At 51.5% G+C, this 14,052-nt stretch overlaps 2 protein-coding genes across 6 annotated transcripts in view; one reads left to right on the forward strand and one right to left on the reverse strand.

Annotated features, from left to right (window-relative positions):
* Positions 1–6,272, forward strand: part of ARHGAP45 (Rho GTPase activating protein 45) — a 46,000-nt gene extending 39,728 nt beyond the window's left edge. For 2 of the 3 annotated variants that reach the window (XM_073324317.2, XM_073324316.2), the window contains exons 21-23: positions 344–602; positions 1,414–1,507; positions 2,434–6,272. In XM_073324317.2, coding sequence (XP_073180418.1) covers positions 344–602; positions 1,414–1,507; positions 2,434–2,882 — 802 coding nt within the window. In that variant the 3' untranslated portion in view covers positions 2,883–6,272. The remainder of the gene's footprint in view (positions 1–343; positions 603–1,413; positions 1,508–2,433) is intronic. The other variant, XM_073324319.1, reaches the window with a different exon arrangement.
* Positions 6,273–7,182: 910 nt separating this feature from the next.
* POLR2E (RNA polymerase II, I and III subunit E) lies at positions 7,183–13,821 on the reverse strand. 3 transcript variants are annotated; one of them, XM_073324322.2, is made up of 8 exons: positions 13,694–13,821; positions 12,147–12,321; positions 11,165–11,280; positions 10,150–10,230; positions 9,840–9,898; positions 9,560–9,638; positions 8,489–8,571; positions 7,183–7,759 (listed from the first exon to the last, which is right to left on the reverse strand). In XM_073324322.2, the coding sequence occupies exons 1-7, from the start codon at positions 13,748–13,750 to the stop codon at positions 8,506–8,508; spliced, it is 633 nt and encodes a 210-aa protein (XP_073180423.1). In that variant the 5' UTR covers positions 13,751–13,821; the 3' UTR covers positions 7,183–7,759; positions 8,489–8,505. The 3 variants fall into 3 exon arrangements, with proteins under 3 accessions (XP_073180423.1, XP_073180424.1, XP_073180422.1); XM_073324323.2 differs by having other exon boundaries at positions 7,183–7,798; XM_073324321.2 differs by lacking the exon at positions 7,183–7,759 and adding an exon at positions 7,802–8,049 and having other exon boundaries at positions 13,694–13,820.
* Positions 13,822–14,052: the final 231 nt, after the last annotated feature.

Here is a 14,052-nt window from a genome sequence, read left to right on the forward strand (position 1 = left end):
GTGAGGAGAGCTGCAAGGGGGGGTTGTTAGTGATGCTGCAACACCCGCCACCCCCCCATCCTTGAAATGGGAGGGTGGGGGTTCAGGCAGCCTCCCTCAAGTTAGGTCTGAGGGCAGCGGAGTCCTCTCCAGAACTAGCAGGGCGGGTGGGTGGGGGTCTCTCCTCCCATACAAACACTGTCACTTCCCCCGGAGAAGTGGGACACCTGGACCACAGGCAGAGCAGCCCCTGTGCCGTATAAGTTCCATCTGTCCCTTTCTCTCTCCTCCCCCTCCACTCCGGTCCCCCTTCCCATCCTGTTCTCCCATGAACACGTCTTTTCCTGCTCCCCGGCTCCTTCAGGATTGTGGAAGTAGAACAGGACAACAAAATGACCTCGAGCAACCTGGGCATTGTCTTCGGGCCAACGCTGATGCGCCCCCGGCCCACCGAGGCCACCATCTCCCTGTCCTCGCTGGTCGATTACCCCCACCAGGCTCGCATCATTGAGGCCCTCATCATCTTCTACTCAACCATTTTCGAGAACAAGGCGGCTCAGCTACTGACTAGCTCTGACAAACACACAGAGGATGCTGAAGAGGGGACCAGGCGCTCTAGCCAGGTGGGAGTCCCTCCAAGTCGAGTTCCACGTCCTAGAATTGGGGTGGGGGTGGGGGAGCACTTATCTAACGAGACCTTCTATTTCTGCTTGCACTACTGGGCCTTTTGGTGCCAGCAAGAGGAACGAGGGTGAGCAGGATGTGGCATGAACGGGCTTTAAAAGGAAGGTAGAAGCAGCCAGCGCTCCACCGAGGAAGCGGGGCCATCTCTCTGACCTAGGGCAGGCCACCATCAGAAGAAGGGAACAAAGGGAGCTGAGTTGACCAGGCCCTGCATGCTGCAAGGAAGGAAGGAAGCCTCCTACCTATCTAGCATCAAACAACTTTTCGAAGTGTCATTCATGCCAAGCCAGAGAGCAGAATTTCAGCCAGGATTCAGCCAGCTACCTTCTTTGGGGATAGATTCTCAGGCAGCCCTCATGTCAGGATACGCTGCCGTATTGTGTTTACCAGAAGCTTGGTAGTTGTCACTATTGGTATAACTGTAGTATTTGGAGGAGGGCCCCCGCAAGGATCAAGGCCCCATAGCTGTACAAACATACAGCAGACAAGACAGAAAAGGAGGGGGAGGAAGGATGGATTATCACCCCCATTTTAAAATACTGGCTACTGAGACAGACTGACCCAATTATGCTTTTGTTCCTCTGAATGGAGGTTCATGACCCATTTCCCTTATAGCCAAGAGCAAGGTAAGGGAGTGTTGTGATCTGGCTTTAAAGGACCTTAATTTAGGTTGAGAACAGCAGAGCATTACAACGGCCCCTTCCCCCACCCCATTTGTTCACGTTGCTCCTCTTCCACTTTCCCTCCCAGGACAACAAACCCCCAGTTCCACACAGCAACATCCCATACCTTGAGGTGCCCTTGGAGAAGGGGGATTCAGAGAACAACGCCGATCCGTTCAGAGGTGAGTGACAGCCACAGGCAGGCCCTGTCCTCCCCCCGATCTTCCAAGACTTCTGAACGATGCAAAGGTAGCTCCAGAGAGTTGTTCACCTCCAAACTACTAGCTCCAAACTGGCCCCAGGTTGAGAATGACCAGAAGTTACCACCAGTGAATTTCATGATCCTACTGGGCACTAGGATCATGTTTAGACCCTGCAGGAGGGATTTCCTCTTTTGTGGGGAGGGGGGCAGCTGTTAAGGTAATGGATTTTCTGTTGGAGGTTATGTGTCTGCTGGAGGGGGGTGTGATTGCTGGCAGGGTGGGGTGGTCCATGCTGGAGGGGATGCCTGTCTCAGGGAATCAGATGAGAACTGCTATTGAGTTGCTATTGAGGCTGGCTGAGCCCCATGGGTCATTCTCATCAGGGAGGCCAAGGACTCAATGGACAAAGGATGACAGAGTTTCACGCCTAAGAGGTGGCCTTTGGCTATCAGGGAACACTGGCAGGGATCATGCTGCATCTGGCCAGTGGAAGGAGCCATCAGCATCTCTCATAGGCAGGGCCTGTGCTGTGAAGTTGCCCGGTGTAGACGTACAAGTCGTTGGTCTCAGCTCAGCCCTCCCATCCATTCTTACTTCAGAGCAATCGCCGCTCTGCTCTCATTTCCATCACAGCTGAATGGATGCAGATCTTGCTGCTGTAGAGAAAATTGCCACTGGGACCCTCTGCGACCAACAGGGGGTTGATCTCTCTAAGGGCAGAAAAACTGTCCAGCCTGGCAGTGCCCATTTTGCAGGGGAAAGAGGGGAGCAATAGAGACCCAGAGCCACTGGTGGCAATACCAGGGTTAACATAAAAACCTTCGCCATCCTGGCATGTGGCTCTGGTGTCCCAGGGTCTTGCTAGTGGGGCCGGAGGGTTATAGAAAGTCATGCATGTCCCGCAGAATCTGGCGACCGCTCGATAGATTCCGACTCGGAGCTGGAAGAGGGGGCGGAACTGCCGGCTACAGAGGAGGGAGCCCCGAGGCAGTGGTTGCTAAAGCAAGGAAGCGAGACAAGCACGGACGAGGCTCAATTCTGCGACGACGTGAGCGAGGGGCAGCTGAGCACGACCGGCAGCGTGGGCCAGTCGGACGCGGAGTGCACCTCTTCCCTGCAGCGCAACCCGGCAGGGGAGGAAGAGCAGAGCGACCCAGAAGAGGAATCCGTCTCGGAGACAGAGGGCAAGGCAGGCCAGCAAGAGACACCTCTTTCTGACTGTAACACAAACCAGTCCAACAACACGCTGCTGTCTGAGCGCTGCCGGGGGCACCGGCTGCTGCCCGCCGTTCGGCTACGGGACAGCACGATAGTGGTGAGGTCAGCCAGCGAATGGCAGCCCAGGTTTGTCTAGGCCACCATGCAAAGGCTATGCAATGGACAACGGGCCAGGGGGGCTGGCCAGAGGGGCTACCCGCACGCAGCTACGCAAAGGGCGATGCTGTGCATATTCAGGGAAGGGAGGGGTCAAGCGCAGCCAAGCCTCAGGGAGCTCACAAGGGTTTCGTATGCTAGCTGCAGACAGTAGTCACCTTTATCTAGTGACTGGAGCTTCCATACAAACCCCCTCCGCATGGACATTCTAATCAGCCAGACAACGAGTTTTCCTTGCAGTACCACAGCCTCAGCTAGACAGTAACTATAGCCATAAAGCATATTCCTTTGAGAGGAGTCGTCCAACGAGGGTGGATTTGACCTTGTCCTGGTGGATTGGGAAGGGATCCAGACCCTGGCTGTACCTATGCCATGCTGCTGCAGAGGGTTTAAACTCACCTTTATTTAAATAGCTCTTCAAGAACAGAGATGCAGCTACTGAAGTGTCTAATCCGCTGCAGCGATTACTGAAAACTCCAGCTCCCAGGACTAGGAAGGGACACGAAAGTGCTTTGCGTTTAACTAACCTGTTTTAAGAACGCGCCACCTTCTTTCCCCTCAAGTCTAAGCATACCAGGTGGCAGAATAAATCTCTTATGTTTGTACGGAGTAGATCCCAGAACGCTTTGTACCACGGAGATGCACAGGCTCTGTGGTGGCAGATAGGATGCCACACACAGCAGTGGGAGTGGCATCATGGACAGCTTTTGGGCAATTGCCTACCACAGTCTCGCATAGGTGTCACCCAAGCACCGACAGTCGGTCGGTAGAGGGGGGATAAAGCTTCTAGAGGCAGGTTTGAGAGTAGCCAGGTTTGGCAGGAAGATGGAAGTCACTGCTGTCCTCCTGTATAACTTGGGTGGGATGGAGTGGGGAACTTCACGTATTGAGGCTGTGTGATGCTCACAAAGGGCACAAACGCTTATGGCTGACTGGCCCAGGCATGCCAACTGCAGCTACAAGTCAACTGCAAGAACCCGGGCACTCCTGTGAAACATGGGACTTAACTAGTGACCTGCCTTTCCACACCCAGCTTATTTATGGTCTTTCTTCCGCTCGGCAAGATCATAGACGACGCTGCGTGAGAGCGGCTGGCTGTTCTCCACTCACTGCTGTGAATTAGCGTGGAGGGTGCCACGGGGCAGGCATGTTTTCCCAGCTGTAATTCTTTTGGATCCTGGGCTCTCTTTAGTCCTTCCTGCAGTTTCTTCTACAGGCAGCCAGTACCCTAACCTGAGCTGTTTTTAAAGGAGCTTGAACTGTAATTTCAACAAAGAAGGGGTGCACAGTGCTCACAGGAAAGGAAATCCATGATGCAGACACAGCCACTCCAACTGTGCCTCTTGCTGAGAGCCAGAAGACTTGCCCTCTCTGCCCCAATCCACAGGACAAGCTGCCTTCAGTGGGACAGGAGTTGCCTGAATTGAGCTACTGGACATTCCAGTGTCGGGGGCTCTTTAGCTGACCTGTCAACATGTGCCCAAGGACACAGCTGGCAAAGGAGATTAAGGGAATAAACAGAACCAGGCATGATGACTTTAAAGAAACACAGGAGCTCACATTACTGCAGTAGCAGAAGAGACTGAATTTGTAAACAGATTTTAAAACAAAATAGCTGAAAATCACTTCCTCTTATTTCCTACCCCAGCCTGTCCTCAGGCTTCCATGTTCCTCTTGCAACGGTTGAGAGTGTTGCTAAACCCTGTAAGTGAGCAGGGAGAAAGCTGGACAAACAGCACCAGCTCCCCAGCCAGGTTTCACTCACCTGTGCTGGTGCAATCACGTGAAGCAGTCAGGTCACAGTCTCCAGCCCACTGCATGCACATTACTCCCCAACTCTGAGCACCTGCTGGCTGGTGTGGTCAATCGCTGCTTTTGCTAGCCCACAGACTGTCATTTTAAGGGTACAGTCTAGTGAGCTGAGCTCAGGAACTCTTATTTAAACACCGTACCTCTCCACCCTTGAATAAGTCACCTATCTCTCTCTAGAGCAGGTGTACACGTTAGCTACCTCCCAGGCCTGTTGTGAGGGTTATTAGTTTCAGCTGAAAACAAAGCCTGACTCCAGGATTCAGCTTTCTGCATTTTGTATTCAGTCAAAGCATGATGCCTGCCATCCCCCCATGGTGTGCACATAAAGCTCCCACTGTCACTTGTGCATGGGGGGGGCATGGACATCAATCACATGGACAAATTCTAGCTAATTGCTTCCCCGGACTCATGCTCCTATCCAACACTGTCTGTCACCCTGTAGCTTAATTTAACAAGGACGGGCTGTTTCTCCTCACCCAAGAGATCCACCAAGGATAGGTGACATTCCGAGGCGATCCAAAAAAAAAACCACAGCAGGAGCGAAAGCTGCTTTCTATGACTTACACACAGACACTCTTCCTCAGCAACTTACGGAGTCATGTGGCTGGGACAAAAACATCTGCCCCTGTTCAGAGAACAGGCTTCACCACTAGAGGTCACTAGGCCCAGCTCACAGATTAAGCAGACAACCTGCCGCAGCTAGAGAGAACGGTGGCACTCTAAACCCGTTCGGGGTCTAGTACCGTCTCATGCCCAGATCCTCACAGGGGTTTAGGCTCCTGACTTCTACTGATTTTTATGTGAGGAGCCTAAAATACCCCTGGGGCTGTCCCTGCTCGGGAGAAGCCACCAAATCAAGCCGCCCTTGGGCATAGCTACTGCTGTACTGAATGGATGGCTACGTCCCAGGTTTGGGATGGTAATTACATATTGCTGCATTATGAAGGGAGGAATAAAGATTCTGCTGTTCAGCCAAATGTTATAGACGCCAGAGCTAAGAGGATCAGTCATCTTTGAAGCAAATGGAAAGAACTCAGGAATGCGAGATGCCTGGGACTCTCCAAGCCCCAGTTGAAATAATGGCAGAAGTTTCTTGGTGAGGAAGTACAGCTGCCTGTAGAGGTGGAGGTAACCTACCTATCTAGAGTCGGCCACAAACTGGTTTGTTTGTACCTGAGCTGGAAGACTGCAAGACTCCTCTCTGCGTTGTCCTTCAATACAACGGTTACATTTTACTGCAGCTTGTTTCCATCTTAGGAGAAGGAATCAGAACTGCTTCACTACAGTCCTGTCCTACTGCTAACCCTGGGCAATCTGATGAGTGGGTGTGCCTGGACAGCTGAGTGGGTGCACAAGAGGGAATGGAGTTTCGGTGTTACAAGTGCTGTGTTTGTGCTTAGCATGGTACTATGCAGCCTGTGTTTGTATATTGTTCAGCTGCCAGAGATGGAGCATGTTTATATGAACACGAGTCACAGCCTTGCTGTGCACAGAAGTCTTATGTCGTTTGTGCTCTATGCAAATCCACATGCTTCAAAGAAATAAAAATGTGTTCAGATGAGCGTTTCCACGATTCAGAGCAATGTGTTCAAACCTCCCTTTATCAGCTCTGCTGTGCCAAATAGCTAAGGCGAGAAGACTGAGCTGCCATCTTCATGACCAGTCTCAGCTGCACGGTGGCATCTCGGTTCCTGTGCACTACAATGAATATTTACACACAGGAGCAGCAATACGAGGCAGTGCAATCTAGTGCCTAGCATAAGCCTGGGAGTCAGGACTCCTGAGTTTTATGCCCAATTCTGCCACCAACCTGCTGTGTGACCTTGGGCAAGTCACTTCTGTGCCTCAGTTTCTCCAGCTGTAAGAGGCATGCCGCACTGGGGGTAGGAAGAGGCTTATCAATTGGGAGAGAAATACTTTGAATGGGGAAGGCTTTAGAGAAAAGGGTTAAAACAGAATTTGAAATAGCTAGAGCAGAGGTTCTCAAACTGTGGTCCCTGGACCACCAGCAGTCTGCGAGCTCATTCAGGTGGTCCGCGGACAGTTCCCCCTAAGGTGGCTGCACTCAATAGAATGAAGGGCCACCCACCTAATTAGCACAGCTCCACTAACTAGGTGCCTGGACCTTGGAGAAGACGCATATGTAAGGTGAGGTGGTGGCCTGGGCGGGGGAAAGGAGGTAGGTGGGAGGGGGCAGTGGGGTGAGAAGAGGGGATGGGAGGAATTTGGGATGCGCAGGGCTGCGGCAGCCAGAGAAAGTGGTGACTTTCCCCAGCTCGGGGGCTGCCAGGGAGAGAACCCCCACTCCTTCCCAACCCCAGCTCGGGGGCTGCCAGGGAGAGAACCCCCACTCCTTCCCAACCCCAGCTCGGGGGCTGCCGCAACAGGGGAGAGAACCCCCACTCCTTCCCAACCCCCAGCTCGGGGGCTGCCGCGACAGGGGAGAGAGGGCACATCCATCGCATTAGAAAGGTGAAAATATGAGTTGTGTGCTTTTATTTGTAGAACAAAAAAAGTTTTTATATAGCGCTTTTATCCAAAGCGCTTTACAATTGTTAGCTAATGGTACAAACAACGTTTGGAAAGATCATTAAGTGGCCCTCTGAGACCCTCAGCAATTTTCAAGTGATCCGCAGGAAAAAAAAAAGTTTGAGACCCACTGAGCTAGAGGATGAGACCGCATTGGAACACTCCCATGCATACCAGAACTCAACCCACACAGCCATCTGGGAAAGCAGGGCGTTCCACGTCAGTGGTGAGGCTGGGGCAGAGGGAAGCAGCAGTCTGTCTCTATGGGCTTTATGGAGACTCCGTGTTGAGACGGGCTCCTGTTAACACAGCTTGGATACTTGTCCACGGTCAGGCTCAGCTCAAACAGAGCAGCTGAAGTATTGCCAGAGCCGTGCAGGGAAAGTCCAGCTAGCTAATGAACACAGGTGTGAGAGCTACGGCTCAGGGCATTGGGAGCAGACCTCATCAGAGCGCTTACTGGCTCAAGATGTTCCCAGAAGGGAAGTCTGGGACAGCAGGCGTCGGGAGGCTCTGCTGCAAGGGAAGTTGGAGAAACACCGCACCAGTGAGAACCTGTGTAGCACAAACTTTTATTAAAATAAAATTCCATTCAAAATTAAATTAAATAGCCCATGGCATTGAGCTTCAGTCCAGTCAGGAGGCCTCCAGGGAGAGAGAGAGGTCAGTGAGTGCAAAGGAAGAGCTAACTCCCTGCAATAGGGATATAACTTGAAATCAGATTCAAGGATCTGGATTTAAGAGGACAGCCAACCCATAGAGCCGACAGGGCGTAGATCAGATAACACAGGACTCCTCTTCCATACCTGGAAGAAAGAGAATCTGGAATTTCTCTCAAGAGAAAGATCATCTTTTAGTTCAGACACATCATCTAACCCCTGCACTTCCACCAAGCTGCCGCACAGACTCTGTCCTGCACCAAGAGCTTCACATCCAGCCCCACCTCAAACTGAAGCCACCCTCTGACTTCACAATGGCAAATGCCCTTTCACTAACCAGATGTGGAATATATTTTGCAAGGAGAGGTTTATAACGAGCATGCACATTAGGTCCCATTTTTACTCCATCCTTCAATACACTGCAGGGAACTCTCCTCCAGGGCCCATTTGGAGTTTTGTCCAGTTCAGCTGAAAACATCTCCACTTTATAAGTGCTAATGTGAAGTGAAGTTACAGCATTCATTTCTGACACTGTTCAACCATATCACAGCTAGGCACTCCCATCAGAGAGATGCCGCAACGTTACCTGATGTACAGCACAGACTACTGAACCAGTCGGTAGGTGATGTATCGCCCTGCAGTCTCACTAGGTCTTATGATCTTGACCACCTGCAAAGGCAACAAAAACAGTTTACAAGCAATGAAAAGCAACTCTGAATTTCACCTGGCAGGGCTCCCCGCTACAGGGATTGGCTCAGGTGCCCAATGAAGAGGCAGAAGCGTTCAGCCTCTGGAGAGGAGGGTGTAGAGTGCTTGATCCTCAGCACTGAGGGAGGAAACCAGTCAGACAGCTGCCCATAGCTAGGGGACAAGTACAATGTGCTTGGCATGACATGCAGGGGACAGATTACATAGATGTGCTTGTGAAGCATGAATGAGTGAGTTTAATCAGCCACTCCACACCAACACCAAGGGTGTAAAGCCCAGCAGGTGATCTAAAAAGCGATCCTTGACCCCCAGCAATGCTCCATGTGAGGGTGCTGTACCATTTACACAGTGCAGGGATGGCTGGGGACAGCTCAGCCAGATTAGGGTAGAAATGCAGAAGCTCTGAAAGAAGCTTTTTAAGTGACAAGGGGGAGGAAAACACACACTGAATCAGAACCCTGCCACAGCTCTCTATCGGAGGGGGTTCTTATGATGCGCACCAGCATAGCACCCTTTAGTAGAGAAAGGGGTGACATCTGAATAGCACAAGATCAGCTCCCATCCCAAAGGCAATGAAGATTCCTCATTCAGGTGCAAGTTCTCCTGGGGAGGAAATTCTTTCTGGATGAGGGACCCGCAGAGCTACCTGAAGACCCAATCCTGGGTGTGTAACACCCAAGGAACTCGATAAGAACCGTGCCCCAAAACTCTTAACATAACAGGTAGGAGGAGGTATGGAGGACCAAATCCTGCAGTTACTCTGTGCAGCTTCCACTACCCACACTGGGGGTTATACATGAAGGAGGCAGGGACCCCATATTTGGTACTAGTTATGAGACCCATGGTGCTTATTTATAGACCATCAGGCCTTAAAGACAGAGCTTTCAAGAGGCTCTGTCTCGATGCTCTTCCCCAGGAGCTACCTCTGTCACCCTGCTTTGCTCCTTACCTGCCCACGCTTTATTCCGAAGTATCTGGCCACGGGATCTCCAGCCTGTATCCTGGGGAGCTGGTTCTCTCTCAGTTTGCTGGGAAACACAGTGAAGGAAAACCTGCCACCAGAAGGGTTATCATCCAGCCCTGCTTTATCCCAGCAGGGGGCAAGGCCAACAGAGCACATAACCGCCTGTTGTACCCATCAGAGGTCTAGCCATTTCCAGCACAAAGTGAGTGAATCACTTCCATGCTGGTAGGGGAAGGACTGACATTTGGAGCAAACGAAAGGATACTATCTGGCTAGTAATTCAGTTACTTCTTCCTTTGTCATGACCACATGCTCTGGAACCAACTGTAAACACAAAAGCGGAGTCAGATCTAGACAGGCTGAGATCAGAAAGGAGGAGAGAACAGTTACTTCCTGTGATGACGATGGCTTGTACACAGTGGCAAGGGAGACTAGAATGACTATCTGTGGCCCACCACCCAGCAACACAAAATACACAGGAAAAGAATTTCAAGGGGTTGATTTACATCCAGATAGTCCAGAGTAAAAGCCAACTATCCTGCACTCACTTCATGCTCCCCAAGCATCCAACTCACCTCATGCTCTGTGATGTTGATCAGCAGCTCCTGCTGCAGGAATTGTTCCAGGATGTATTTGGGAGCCATGTCCACCAATGACTGAAAGAAAAACCAAAAGGATTTTAAACTTCAGCATAGAAGAAGGGGCCCCAGCACACATTAGTCCAACGTGATCCTGCCTAGTCAGAACTGAACATTAATGAGCACCAAACACTACAGCCAGTGTATTACCCACAGTAACATCAATCATATCTATACATAAATCAAGGGGAGAGTGGATCTCTTAGCCAAGATGCTAAATACACAATCACCTCTTCCTTTCTTTCCAACATCCCCTTAGCTCACTTCTCCTGCCCCCGTCTCTCTTTGCCCATCGCTCAAGCATACCATTCCCTTCCTTCATCAAGTTTGAGGCCTTATTTCTCCATCCTTGTTTATTCTTACTCCCAATCACTCCAGCCTGCTTTTCTTCACCACAATCTCTTCCCCTTTTGTAAACTACTCTTAGTCTTGTCCACCCAAGACTATAACATCTTTGGTGCAAGGAATGTGTCTTACTCTCTCGTGCCCATTGCTGTAATATATAGGTACTAATAATTCATCAACAAAAAACTTTTTTGCGAGGGTAACCTTAAACTCTGTTAACACTTTAAATGTAGCTAAACTCAGTCCCCTGAAAGCCAGGTAAGAGTTCTGGTCGTGTTGCACAGCTGTGTGTGCAGGTAGCTCCTATTGAGAACACATGACCTAAACAAGTTCTGCCTTAGCAGATGGGTGTTAAGACTGTCCTACAATGCTCATGTGCCCTATTACCTGCGGGTTCTGCACTGTCTGCAAGTGCACACGTGTGATGGGCATGGTCACGCATTGTTTTAAAGAGAACAAAGTTAAGCAAAAAGTTTAATCTACAGGGCACGGAGCACTGTGCATTTGGTACCAAAAAACCCCAGAGGCATACAAGTGTGCATCCTATGAACTCTCAGTCCCCATCTTATAAACTCCCAACCAGCCCTCATGCAGGATCACCACCTACCTGCTTCGCTGAGGGAGTCATGCCCTGCTGCACCACAATCAAAGCTCTGGTGATGTTCTCTTCCTGCATTCTCTGGCAGTACATCTTGATTGTCTTTATCCCAACCTTGGGCTCCTCTGAGGAACAAATAAGCCACATGATCCAACTCCTGGTTGTCATGAAAGATCTACATTTTATTTATCTTTATTCTGCAGCTGGTCTGCAGAATAATACTAATGCACCTATATTCCTCTCCTGGGTTTCTAATAGCCTCCCCTTCGGCACGAGACACTGCTACTATTCTGAGCACAGGTAGTACATTGCACCTGCAGTTTCTGGAAGTGCAAAACGATTCACCACAGCATTGCAGCTGGGCCTTCAGAGAATAGACCTGTTTTCACTACAAACTAGTTGGTTCAGAGATATCTATCCAGATGTTACAGACTGTGCTAGGCTACATCAAGAAAAAGAATGTATGACAGAGAGCAGGTGCATAGCCAAGTGGCCAAAAAATCCTTCTGTAAATCTGTCGGGATTGTAGCCTGCAGAACTCAGCCTATTCAGTATGTACTTGGCCAAAACGCTCAAAGGCTTCAGGAGGTGTTTTGCCCTGAGTAAAGCCAACAAAATTGGACCTCTGATGCAGTTATCCAAATGCTGGCTGGAATCAACTACTACCAGGATTTTTCTAGGGGTGAGCTGGCCCTCTGAGATATCCACACAGTAAGTAGCACGTTGAATGGTGCTGAACTGATCTACCTTGGATCATCCAACCCAGGATTTGTTCCTGGAAGCCTAGGCACTTCAGAACTGATTCTCAAAAAGCTAAGCCACCCCCTCCATTCAGTTTCTCTCAGCTAGTTAAGTGCCAGGCAGAAGAATCAGTTCTATGCTGGCGCTGCATACAGTCTGAGCAGCCAGCACCAGTCTAGAATGAGGTTCATGCCTATAACTTTACTGAGACTCCTCAGTTCATCATAGAGAGTAACAGCCCCACACTCACCAGGGAAGAAGACAAACATCTGATCTGTGGGATCATCATTATGGGCCACCAGCACTGTAAGGTCAGTCCGCCGTGGTCTCCCTTCACTGGGCTTATCGCCAAATTGGGCTTTAAACTCTTCCAAGGTCTGATCCAATTCATCCTGGGTCACCAGATAGCCCCGATCGTGACAGAGCTGAGGACAATATTCCCATTTACTCATGATGCATATAAGACATAAATGCAGCTTTACAGTCCCCATGTGACCCACCCAATTTCCCATCCAGCAAAGCCTCCCTAGCCCATATTCTTCCCACTTCCAGAGCCTGGACAAAGATTATTTGACAGCTTCCACTGCATCACTGGTCTTTAGATTTTAGGCTGTTTGGGGCAGGAGCTAATCTATCATGTCTGTACAGCATCAAGCACAACAGGGCCTAACCTACTTGTGGTGTTGAGGCACGACAGCAATATAAATGTTTAATATTGTTAACCATCGTCACGCCTCTCTCCTGCCCTACCTGTGTGAGAAAACGTCTTCTAGAAAGAGAAGGCCCCAACAACAGATTCCAGAATACAGCTAAGACCTTTGATAGCTCCTGGTGCTTTACCCTTCTCTTTCACAGGAGTCAGTCAAGAATAGTCATTGCGTGTTTTCACTCTGCCCCTGCCTGGTACCTGGCATCTGAGGGTCTCCAAATTCTTTACCAGACAGTAATAAATCCAGTCCCCCAGCAGAGCAGGGTAATACCACTGCACCCATTTTACAGATGGGGAAGCTGAAGCACAAAGATGGGGAAGGATTCAGCTGAAGTCACCCAGAGAGTGTGGAGCAGGCCAGAACCCAGGAGTCCGCCCCCAGGGATAGAACCCAGGAGTCCGGGCTCCCGCCCCCACCCAGGGATAGAACCCAGGAGTCCGGGCTCCCGCCCCTCACCAGCCCCCAGGGATAGAACCCAGGAGTCCGGGCTCCCGCCCCCACCCAGGGATAGAACCCAGGAGTCCGGGCTCCCGCCCCTCACCAGCCCCCAGGGATAGAACCCAGGAGTCCGGGCTCCCGCCCCTCACCAGCCACCAGGCATAGAACCCAGGAGTCCGGGCTCCCGCCCCCACCCAGGGATAGAACCCAGGAGTCCGGGCTCCCGCCCCTCACCAGCCCCCAGGGATAGAACCCAGGAGTCCGGGCTCCCGCCCCCACCCAGGGATAGAACCCAGGAGTCCGGGCTCCCGCCCCTCACCAGCCACCAGGCATAGAACCCAGGAGTCCGGGCTCCCGCCCCCCACCAGCCACCAGGGATAGAACCCAGGAGTCCGGGCTCCCGCCCCCACCCAGGGATAGAACCCAGGAGTCCGGGCTCCCGCCCCCACCCAGGGATAGAACCCAGGAGTCCGGGCTCCCGCCCCTCACCAGCCACCAGGCATAGAACCCAGGAGTCCGGGCTCCCGCCCCCACCCAGGGATAGAACCCAGGAGTCCGGGCTCCCGCCCCCCACCAGCCACCAGGGATAGAACCCAGGAGTCCGGGCTCCCGCCCCCAGGGATAGAACCCAGGAGTCCGAGCCCCGCACCTGCATGATGGTCTTGCGGATCTTCCAGAGCCGGTAGGTCTCCTCCTCGTCATCCATGGCGCGTCCCCCTCACGCAGCCAGCACCGCCGAGCTCCGATAGAGCCACTGCGCAAGCGCCGACACAGCTCCTGCGCAGGCGCGGACACGTCTTCCCCAGAAACAGGCTTTCAGGACCCTTAAGTATAGGTATCTAATGTAAACGCCTGCTAATTCTCAGGGTACCCACCCACACCCACAATTCACCCCTTTTGGTTTACCCTGCCCCTGACTTCTGCTTCACGGGGTTGTGCCCCATAAAAAGCTAGTCTATTAGACTTAATTATTTTACCACAAATAACAGGCACAGAGAGGTAGATAAG

The sequence above is a fragment of the Lepidochelys kempii genome, chromosome 25 (assembly GCF_965140285.1).
Source record: "Lepidochelys kempii isolate rLepKem1 chromosome 25, rLepKem1.hap1, whole genome shotgun sequence".
Taxonomy (NCBI): domain Eukaryota; kingdom Metazoa; phylum Chordata; order Testudines; family Cheloniidae; genus Lepidochelys; species Lepidochelys kempii.

Coding starts and splice junctions, on each gene's coding strand:
- POLR2E (XM_073324322.2), bottom strand. CDS start 13,750: ATGGATGACGAGGAGGAGACCTACCGGCTCTGGAAGATCCGCAAGACC. Junction 9,639..9,839: donor ACTGAATTACTAGCCAGATA/GTATCCTTTCGT, acceptor TGTGTTTCCCAG/CAAACTGAGAGAGAACCAGC. Junction 8,572..9,559: donor TCGGAATAAAGCGTGGGCAG/GTAAGGAGCAAA, acceptor TTGCCTTTGCAG/GTGGTCAAGATCATAAGACC.